Genomic DNA, 11679 nt, shown 5'->3' with positions numbered 1-11679 from the left:
AACCCCATCTCTACTAAAAATACAAAAATTACCTGGGCGTGGTGGCAGGTGCCTATATTCCCAGCTACTCGGGAGGCTGAGACAGGAGAATTGCTTGAACTCGGGAGGCAGAGGTTGCAGTGAGCTGAGATGATGCCACTAACTCCAGAATGAGATTCTGTCTCAAAAAAAAATTTATATTTTCTCTGTGAGGTTCATGGTGTCTTCATTTTTTTCAACCTTTTGTGAATATTCACTACTGTCTTTGTCAAAGAGCAGCCACAAAAATAAGCATGATCTACAGAAATATTTTGGGAGACTGTTGGTTTTCTAAAAATTGGGCAGCATGTCCTTGTGCGTACATGTATGAGGTGGTATCTTGTAGGGAATGAGAAAAACTGTCCCTTTTAGAGTAGGAGGAAAAAAATTTTCATAGCAGTTTTAGAAGTATGTAATTATAGAATAAACTGGCCATTGGCTTTTGCTAGAAAATAGCACATGACATTGCAGCATACATTTTGGAGGGATAGCTAGTTGCCAAGAAATATGAATGTGTGTACAGGTCCAATTTATGTAGAATACACAATAGATACTGGGCACATACTGACTGGGCAGTCCAGATATATAAAGACATGTGACTTATTAATGAAAAGGCGAATTGAAAGATACCAAGATACAGTGTTGAGGGCAAAGTTGTTGGGAGAGGTGGAGTCATTACATTCTGTATAAATGAAAATGAAAACATACAAACAACAAAGCATATAATGGTGGAAAGAGAGGCAGGTGGAGCTGTGCACCAGAAGCAGGAGCCAGTAGGATGGGTTCCTGCCTTGCCTGTGATATATAAAGCTCAGGCTTTTATTATGTGAGCAAAGCAAGGCTTTTTTCAAGAAAATGTTTTTGGAAAGACATTTTCTTTTCTTGTTGCTTCGGCAATGCACAAAGCAAATCAAGTATTTGCTTCTGTGTGATATGGTGGACACTAAGAAGTTAATTTCGGGTTCATAACTGATTTTTTTTTCTGTAGAGATGAGTGTTTCTGTAAGGTTCTATTATGCTGACTGTTTCAAACTGAGCAAACAACTTGACAATATGAACATTAGCTAGAACAAAAATCCTCAGCACAGTGTAACTGGTAACTAAAAAATTGAGAGACCTATAAGGGGTAGTACTTGTGGTGGCAAGTAACTTCTACCCTCATACCTGCTGTTGTGCCTGTGTATGCTGTGTCACATGGCAGAAGGGACTTTGCAGATGGAATTAAGGTTCTGGACCTTAAAATGAGGGAGCTTATTCTGGGTTATCTGGGTAGGTTCCATGTGACCATATGGGCTCCTTAAAGTAGAAGAGGAAGGCAAAAGAATCAGAGTTGAAGCAGAAAATGAGAGAGGAGGAGAGATTAAAAATGTGAGAAGGACTCAACCTGCCTTGCTGACTTTGAAGATGGAAGAAGGGGGCCATGAGCCAAGGAAAGCAAGCAGCTTCTGGAAGTTGGGAACAGTTCTCAGCTGACAGCTGACAGCAAGGAAATGGGGACCTTGGTTCTATGTCTGCAAGGAGCTGAATTCTCCCAACCACCCAAATGAACAAGGAGAGAGATACTCCCTCAGAGCCTCCAGAGAGGAATGCAGCCCTGCCCAGCCCTTGATTTTGGCCTCACAGGTCTACAGGGAGAGAAACAGCTGAGCCCAGCAGACTGTTGACCTACAGAAATAGTGAAAAAACACATTTCTGTTATTTTAAGCTGTGAAGTTTGTGGTAATTTGTTACAGTAGTGACAGAAAATGAATACAGCAGTCATTGAAGGTATCTCTTTTTGAGAATTTGGGGTATAATTTGGCTGACAGGCTGTCTTCCTGGAAGTTCAGGTCATCACTAATCGAAAGGAGTCCTGCAAGAGCACAGAGAATTGACACTGAATATTTGTTAATCCTCCACCAAGTGCCAGGTGCATTCCAGGAATGTGGCTAAAGCTTGAGACAAAACAGGCAAAAATCTCTACCCTCAGGTTTCTTAAATCCTGTGACTTAGGAATATAATAATAAAAGAACACCCAATACTGGAAGGTGATGAGAACTCAGGTGAAAAATACAGCAGGAAAAAGTATAAGGAACATTTTGGGATGCAATTTTAGATGAGCGTGTTTACTCAGAAGTTGACATTTGAGTGCAAATATGTGGGAGGTAAGGGAATAAGTCTGTCTGGGTGAGAGGGCAGACCCTGTGGGCACTTCAGGCCTTATAGAAACTTATGTTTTGAGATGGGGAGCTGTTGGAGGATTTGGGGCTATTGTGTCAAAAATAAAGGAAAGAAAGTGTGAAGCAAGTTTACTGTACACTAGTCACCAACTTGTCTGAGTCCAGTGAGACAGAATACCCAGCACATGAGTTATATGAAACGGGTTTATTACTCACAGGTAGGCAGTAAGGAACAACAGAAGCCTAGGAGTCCTTGGGAACTGGTGCCCCACGGTTTGGGAAAGCTGCCTGGGCTGGATGGAATCTCAACTGCTCATGACCTGTGTGCACCACAGCAGAGGGACCCCACAAAACAGCCCAACCCTGGTTATATACCTCAGGGAACACACAGTGCACTGGGCTAATATCTGGAGACATCCTATTTCTGGGAGGGCCTGCAACTGAGCCTGGACTGTTCCAGGCAGTTCCTCACCCCTTATCTCAGCATGTTGTATTCCTAGCATATTCTACAGTTATTCTTGAGAACTACAAGAAAAAGGGGCAGGGAGAATTGGGTTCATTCAATGCCACCCAGAGAACTGTCCTGCAGAAAGAAATGTTGGAATCAGGAGGGCCAGTCATAGACTGTTGCACTCATTCAGGTTGGAGATGAAGTGGCTTGGATTATTGTGGTGGCAGTGGATGTCGTGGGAAGTGATGAAGTTCTGGATTCCTCTTGAGAAGAGTAGAGTTTATGAGAATGTCATTTGAGATGAATGTTAGACTCAAGGAAAAGTATTGGTAAAAAGATAACCCCGAGTCTTGGGGCTTGCCGGTGAAGTGTGCTGCTTTAGGTGTTATGTTCTTTAAAAAGAGTTTTCAAGAATCTAGTGTAAAAATATAGCTACAACTATGATGATCAGAAAAACTTCACCACAGAAGTAGTTCACAGTGATTTCCAATGTTTCTTATAAATTAATTGCTATAGCTATCATAACTAGTATGCTAGAATAATTTGAGTATTTTTGATGTATGCAAAGCAAATGTTCCTATGAATGGGCCTTTGATGAAGCCACACAGATGAATTTTGGGACATTTACATCATATTTATCCTATCTAGTTTCAAAAACTACCAACTTGTTTTAATTTTGCTACAGACAATGACCTAAAGTTTTGTATTTTGAATGCATTTGTTCTCTGGTTCCAACTACGTTTTTCTCTGCTTATTTGCTTCAATTTTTTTCTCTTTAGAAGGAAATTGTTTCCCTGAATGGGATGGACTCATTTGCTGGCCCAGAGGAACAGTGGGGAAAATATCGGCTGTTCCATGCCCTCCTTATATTTATGACTTCAACCATAAAGGTAGTGAATTTTTATGAAATGATTAATTTAAAACAAACATTTACTAGTCCTTTTTCTTGGTAATAGATTCTAAGGGAACTGAGCAATCTCAGCATCTTTCATGTCTTTACAGGAGTTGCTTTCCGACACTGTAACCCCAACGGAACATGGGATTTTATGCACAGCTTAAATAAAACATGGGCCAATTATTCAGACTGCCTTCGCTTTCTGCAGCCAGACATCAGCATAGGAAAGGTAATGGAATTTTTCTATTTGTGAATTCCTAAGGGAAAGCAGAATAATGTTTTAATGCAATTCTCAATTGCCAACCGTTATATATAAAAACCCTCTTATTCCACGACACAAGGATCATAAAAGATAAAAGCAATGTTGCAATATTTTCAGATGCATATCCATCATTCTGATATTTTCTATAGCCTAGAGCTACTGGACTGAGATACATACATCCATACTTATACCTGTGTGTGTATTATGTTTATTATGTTACATTCCATTGTTTACATTGCATTAGATTATGCTGTATTATGAATAAAAATCCCAGTAGGTAGTTAGTAACATGATTCATGATTTCTTCTTAGTTACGTATGAATGGCTACATCTCATCTGTATATTCCAGAAGGACCTTTGCATTTTAGAGGTGTATTTTCCACCTCATAAGATTTACCAATAGATGATTTCATTAGCATATAAAAGACTAGAGTTGTAGGATAAAACGGGAGCAAGGGGCGTCATATAAATCTTCCAGCACAATATATTAATTTCAGAGATGTGAGTCAACTGAGAACCAGAGATTAGGTGTTAGTCAAAGTGACATAGCTCGGTGACAACAGGGTTTAAAGTAGAGCCCTTACGTCCTAATTTCACATCAGGGCTGTTTCCAATATAGAAATCATATGTAAACTTTGGGATATTTTGGAGAGTTACTTTTAAGTTATAAAAGTTGGTTTAAAAGTCATGTTAAATTTATACCACTTAGACCTCGTGAGTAAAAATGCATGATGATATATGCATATGATACTAAGAGTTAATGTGATAAATTAGCGTATAAATGATCTTTATGAAAACTCTGAGAATAGTCCATCATACAAAAACTCTTCAAATTTTTGACATATTTCTTTATGTCTGGTGATGTTTTGGGGAGGTAGGGAGGCAGAACAGCAGCAAGAGAAGTAGTGAGTTGAAGGTTTCTTTGTTTGATTTTGCATTAATAGAGCTTCCTGTCTTAACTTTCTACCTTAATGAGTTCTTTAGGAATTGGCTGAAAGACTTTCAGTTATCTGTTTAATTGTTGAAAAGCTTCTTAGATAAAACAAGTCAATATGAGGAGATTGTTAGGTACTCTACAATGGAACTAATGTCAACATTCAGTTAAGCTAAAATGCTTCAAAATAATTTCAGTCTCATTGATAGAAATAAACATTCACTGATACTTAGTGTACTCTGTGATTATCTTTATTTTTGCATTACATGATGAAAAATGCAAACCTTTCAGAGCTGTTAATGGCCATTAAATTAAATCATGGTTTTATTTATACTGAACTCCAATCTTAAAACCATTTTCTGTGATTACTGTGTATTTTAAGAATAAAAATAACTAAAGATGGTTGATGTACTCAATATATGTACTATTTTATGTAAAATGATTTAAAAGTTAATAGAAAAGTTGAAGAATTGTGTTAGTATAATTTAATCTCCTTAATTAAAAACATAAAGAATGTTTTCTATTGTTTGTAACCTTTAAGTAATAATTTGGGAAAACCCAAGAAAACAAAATATGTCTAATAAGAACACTAGCTATCTCCTGAAGTTTTGACACACTGTAGGGCAAAATGGTATTACTTATTTATGAGATATAAATTATTAATAGCTAATAAAATTTGTTTATAAGGAAGGAGAAGCAAAAAACTAAAAAAGTGTACATTTAGAATAAATGCCACAAGACTAAGATATTTTTGAGCACTGTTTTTTTCCTCTACATTTTCATATAGTTGGCATGGCAAAATGAGATAATTATTTTAGTAAAAAAAGGGAAGGAATTCTAATGATAAGTGACAAGATTATTAAATTTTTTAGAGTGTGATATTTAAAACAGTAGCATACTATAGAAACTACCGTATAATACATCTCCTATCCAATGGCTAGATGTACTTTTGGAAAGCAATTTAGCAGTATATATTTAAAACTTCAAAGGAATCATATTTTTTGATCTTATAAGTTTACTTCTAAAATCAAGCATAAGGATTTAGAATGGGGGAACTGAATGGGAAAAAATGTTCATCAAACAAATAATTATTATAATAAATGTTTCAACAAGTTTACATTTGTAATGAAGAACTGGTTAAATAAGCTCAAATATATGCATATAAATGTTCTATAGAGTTTGCAGCCTTGGGCAATTATTTTGTCTCACAAAAAATTCAGGAATAAACTTGTATATAAATTGAGAATGCAGATGCTTAAAATAATAGGCAATACTTCACAGAAATAGAATGAAATGAAATGCATGAAGTACTAGCTGGGCATGGTGGCCTGTGTCTGTAGTTGCAGCTACTTGGGAGGCTGGGGCAGGAGTTCAAGATCAGCCTAGGCAACATAGGGAGATGCCATCTCTTAAGATAATAACGGCAACTTCAAGATATATGTGAAGTACATGAAGTACTAACGGTGTTTCTTTCTGATTGGTTAGAATTTGTAAGATTTTTTTTCCTCCTCTCTTTTATATTTTACACATTATTCAAATATTTTCTATGAAAAGTTTTACTATTATATTAAGAGAAAATAATAAGTAGTAAATAATATTTTTTTAAAAGAAACAAGAGGCAAAGTCTTCCTGCTTCCAGTCAGATTGTAGGCAGTCGCAACAATAAGTTGGGTTAGATGCAAAATTAATAATCTGTAAAAATGAGTTGAGGATACCAAGAAATCTAAATGAACTAAATTCCAGAAATGGGCAAGCCCTTCCTATGAGAGAAGGGACCCATGGCTGCGTGTATCCCTAGGACCACAGTACAAGGGCAGAAAACAGGCCATTGAAGGGGATAAAGAGAAAAGAGACAAGCTTTTATACCAACTTTTAGCAGACAAGTGCTGGCGTAAAGGCTTAGAATCCCAAGGAGTAAGCCCTAGTCTCAGTGAGCTATGATCCACTAGGCAATTCTTTGCTGTGAGGTCTTAAACTAGTGCATGGGGAAAGTATGCCAAAGGCTGGGGCAGGCAGAGGGCTCAGAGAAATTCCTTGAGATGTGCACAGGGCTCTCACAGAGTGAAAGGCAGCAGTTGGCTGAAGGCATGGATCAGGACAGAGGAGCTGAGAGGCATCTCATGAGGCACGTGGGGCCCTCGCTAACTGCATGATTGATACAGCCCACAGGCCAGGAGAAGGGCAGGGAAGCTGAGAGAAATCTCCTAGAGATGCACAGTTCTCACTAAGCTCAAGGCAGCAGCCAATTGCAAGACCAGGCCCCTGGAACTTTTGACTAATGACCTTCAAGTTGGGGTTCCCACAAACCCCTCTTTAGGCTTGATTAATTTGATAGAGCAGCTCACAAAACTCAGAGAAACACTTACATTTACTATATATGATTATAAAGGATATTTTAAAGGATACAAATAAACAGCCAGGTAAAGAGACACATAGGGTGAAGTCTGGAAGAGTCTGAAGCGCAGGAGCTTCTGTTCTGGCGGAGTTGGGGTGCATCACCCTTCTGGTAAATGGATGAGTTCTTGTTCACCTTCCTGAAAGCCTCTGTAAGTTCAGCTGTCTAGCAGCTCTTTATATCCCATTTTCTTGGTCCTTTTATGGAGACTTCACTGGATTGGCCTGATCGAAACATGGAAAACCCTTGCTGGGTTTCCCCATTCAGTCTATTAGTATTAGATTGTATTCTTTTTGTCCAATCACCTTTTTACACCATTGTCCAATCTTAAAAGATCCCATACTGTATAATTCTACTTATATGACATTTATGAAATGACAAAATTATAGAGATAGAAAACAGATTAAGGGTTTCCAGGTGTTTGGGATAGTGGAGAGGGGGAGGTGTCACTATAAAGGGACAGAACAAGGGAGAACTTTGTGCTGGTGAAATCATTCTGTACTTGATTACAGTAATGGTTATGAAAATGTATATATAATAAAATGACATAGAACTATAAATATGCGTATTGCATCAATACTAAATTTCTGGTTTTGATATTTTAGTAAAATTATGTAAGATGTAAGCTTTGGAGAATACTGGGTGAAGGGAACCTGGGGCTTTTCTTACACTATTTTCTATTTCTTTTATATTTGAAAATATCTAATTATTTTAAAATGAAATAATTGAAAAGGAATGAACCATTTATACAGGTAACAATATCGATGAATATAAAAAACAGTATATTGACCAAAAGAGTATATACTGTATCATGTAATCCTAAGAAGTCTAAGAATAGCTAAGAAGTGTATGAAGTATGTGAACAGAGAAAGCTAATTTGTGGTGACAGATATTGAACAGTGGTTTCCTGGGGGTGGATGGTGGGTGTTTTTTTGACTAGCAGGGGGCACGAATGAACTTGGTTTGTCAAAACCTATCAAAACGCTCACTCCAGATCTCTACATTTTATTGCATTCTAATTACAGCTCAAAAAAGTTAAAGAGAATTAGAAATAAGATTCCATGCTAAGAAACATGCTATTTCTTTGCCAGTTTATTGGTAAAATAGTCCTATATCATACATGAGCATCTCTTCCCTTGCAGCAAGAATTCTTTGAACGCCTCTATGTAATGTATACTGTTGGCTACTCCATCTCTTTTGGTTCCTTGGCTGTGGCTATTCTCATCATTGGTTACTTCAGGTGAGCAATGCCCATCACTTTCTCCGTGAAGGAACACCTTCTCTTTTCTATCCAGAGAAGACATAGTGGTCTCACAATATTTTCCAAATGTTTTCCTCAAATGCAAGTTTTCGAATTCAGCCCGAGGTTATTATATTATTTGACAATTAATTTTTCATGACAAATTCAGGGTTCTTTGTTTAAAAACTTAAAGCATCAAAATAGTATGAAACCTTTAAGCCAATAAGTATGTATTGCAGTATATTTGTTGTAAAGTGAGACAGCATCTAGTTGAATGAGTTCCCAAGTGATTTTGGTGCTATTGAACAAAAATTCATCTCAAATAATTCCCCAAATTATTGGATATCAGCACATAAAGAAACAATATTTATTGCTTTTGTTATGGTTTATTTTTTATACACTTTAACATGTGTCCAATTCCATTCCACTTAATCTAAATCATTACAAAATTTTGAGCACCGATTCAGTCGGCCCTTCATATACTGGGATTTCACATCCCCAGATTCAACAGACTGTGGATGGAAAATACTCAGAAAAAAAAAAAGTTTGGTTGTGTTTGTACTGAACATTTTCATGCTTATTTTTGGGGTCATTTGTCTCTAAACAACACAGTATAACATCTACTTACATAGCATTCACATTGTATTTGGTATTGTAACTAATCTAGAGATGATTTAAAGTAACAAGATGATGTGCATAGGTTATATGCAAATACTGTAGTATATCATATAAAGGACTTGAGTATCTGCAGATTTTGGAATTTGTTTGGAGTCTTGAACCAGTCCCTGCTGGAGGGGAGCAGGCTGGCTGGTGGTGGCAGCAGTTGCTCTGGGTATTTTCCCCCATTTTAAATTTTATCCAAATTTGAATACTGAATATTTCTCTCCATAGACGATTGCATTGCACTAGGAACTATATCCACATGCACTTATTTGTGTCTTTCATGCTGAGAGCTACAAGCATCTTTGTCAAAGACAGAGTAGTCCACACTCACATGGGAGTAAAGGAGCTGGAGTCCCTAATAATGCAGGATGACCCACAAAATTCCATTGAAGCACCTTCTGTGGACAAATCACAATATGTAAGTGTTTTCACCATTTTCTCTCATTACTAATTTGTATACCATTACAAATAAGTACAATTTTACAGTCCACTACACATATGTTAACTTGCTTTTGCTTATCTCTGAACTAACTAAAATGGATTATCAATTTATATAGTGATGTTTTCTCCCTCAATTCTGTCCTTTCATGTCTAATCAATCATCATTTTATTAAAAGTTCTTGGATTTTTTCCTCAAGAATATTCTGGAATGGAAACTGCAAAATGCACAACATTGAAGTGGTATTTAGTGTAGGCACCACAGCAATTGTCATGGGCCTCACCACTTTCGAAAGTAAAAACCCATCAGCAAAACCAGAAGCTTGCAATTTAAAAGCCCATGATATTTAGTCCCTTTATTAAATACTCAACGACTTGTTCCAATATAAAATTTTATGTTACTTGATTCTGCTCTTGAATGTCCTGGTGGTAGTAAGTAGATTGATCCAATGATTCATTCAATTAGATCGTTGAAGCAATATATCTGAAATTAGGTATAGTAGATGGATTGTCTTGATAGTGTGAATTAATACCCCATCTGGATCTTTGCCTTTGCCCTGTAACTTTATAATCCCTGCTGATTCTGATTCTGGGCTGCCACTGTGAGTTGCTTTCTCCAACAGAAGGAAGTGGAAGCAACAGTGTACCAATTGAGAGTACACCTCTAATAAGTGAGCCTAGCCCAGACAAGCCTAGCCCAGATCAGACGAACCACCCAGCCCATCCACAGATTTATGAGATATGTTAAATATTCACTGTTTAAGTCACTAACTTTGGGGGCAGCTTGTTTTGCAGCAATAGCTGCATAAAAAGACCAATATAAAATAAATTCAAGCTAGAAATGTGGGTAACATTCTCTTTATGCTTTTCTATGTGTTCCTAATTTTCTGTGATGGTCATGTATTATTTTTATAAAGTGAAAAAATTGAGAAAAGGTGATTTTTTTGGGTAACTTCTTAAAGAAAAAACTTATTTTAAGAATAGAATCAAGTTCATGTCTCGAAAAATGATGCATTAAAATAACTATTTTGGCCTGTCAACAGTTTTGACTTTACTGTGTAAAGGAGACATATTAACCTGAAAAAGAAACTGAAGACTTGTTTTTTAGTGGTCTAATCTTGGCATCCAGTACAACGAAGAGTTCTAATATGATGCAATTCTGGTTTATTCGTAATAGATCGGGTGCAAGATGGCTGTTGTGATGTTTATTTACTTCCTGGCTACAAACTATTATTGGATCCTGGTGGAAGGTCTCTACCTGCATAGTCTCATCTTTGTGGCTTTCTTTTCGGACACCAAATATCTATGGGGCTTCATCTTGATAGGCTGGGGTAAGGCATTTATATCTCCATTCCTTTCAAACTGGATGATGGATATGATGACATTCTGTCATGCCCATCGTTAGCATCCCTACAGCAATTTTCCTGAAACAATCCCTCCCATTCTTATTTTTGTCTCCCTTTCTTTTAATGTTCTATTCTTAGACAAAAATAATTAAGATCAAGTCTATGATTCTCCCAGTGGTGATGAACTTTTAAAATTATTTGTGGTTAGTGTTCTTAGACCAGATTCTTGAGAGGATTCTTTGGAGGAAATGTAAGAGAACTCATTGTAAGCCATACGCATGTAAAACTAAATGTCAGTGTTCTACTTTATCAATAATTTTATCTTAAAAATTTTTATTTTTGAATTTCTAAGCTATAATGATATATTTTTGGTTTGTATTTCTAGGTCATGTGATGAGAGTGCCAGAAATGAATTTGTAGGACCATCCTGACTGTATTTAACAAATACAAATTACAAACTAATTGTATGGACTTACCATGTGTTTTAGAAGGAAATTATTCAAATTCCTTTTGGCATAAGTAATTAAAAAAGTATTCAGTTCTCATTCCAAAAATGATTTAGCAGTACAAGGGGGATTACTGGATTAGGCACTGACTCAACATGACATGGAGAGAAGAAATTGCTTGTTAAAAATTAAGTGAAATTAAAACTCATATGTGGTTAAAATTGAGAAGAAGTTGGAGATTAACAGTTGCAGATCTCAATCGCTATTTTAATAAATTAGGAGGTGCTCAGCATAGGAAAAAAATTCACTAAGTAGCTCATAACTAAATTTGAAGGTTTTTTTCCCTTTCCAAAATAAGAATATGCGTTTGCCCTATTTTGCCTTAATTTTTTTTCTTAACAATTGAAATGTGAAGTAAAGAATGCTGAACTT

General features: G+C 36.5%; 1 protein-coding gene across 1 annotated transcript in view; it reads left to right on the top strand.

Annotated features, from left to right (window-relative positions):
- PTH2R (parathyroid hormone 2 receptor) overlaps positions 1 to 11679 on the top strand; it is a 59052-nt gene that overhangs the window by 31564 nt on the left and 15809 nt on the right. The window contains exons 3-7 of the mRNA XM_011949994.1: positions 3408 to 3518; positions 3631 to 3752; positions 8257 to 8354; positions 9246 to 9435; positions 10633 to 10786. Of these exons, the coding sequence (XP_011805384.1) occupies positions 3408 to 3518; positions 3631 to 3752; positions 8257 to 8354; positions 9246 to 9435; positions 10633 to 10786 (675 nt within the window). The remainder of the gene's footprint in view (positions 1 to 3407; positions 3519 to 3630; positions 3753 to 8256; positions 8355 to 9245; positions 9436 to 10632; positions 10787 to 11679) is intronic.

The sequence above is a fragment of the Colobus angolensis genome, unplaced genomic scaffold (genome assembly GCF_000951035.1).
Source record: "Colobus angolensis palliatus isolate OR3802 unplaced genomic scaffold, Cang.pa_1.0 Scaffold30, whole genome shotgun sequence".
NCBI classification, from domain to species: domain Eukaryota; kingdom Metazoa; phylum Chordata; class Mammalia; order Primates; family Cercopithecidae; genus Colobus; species Colobus angolensis.
This window is presented reverse-complemented; position numbering and strand designations above follow the sequence as displayed.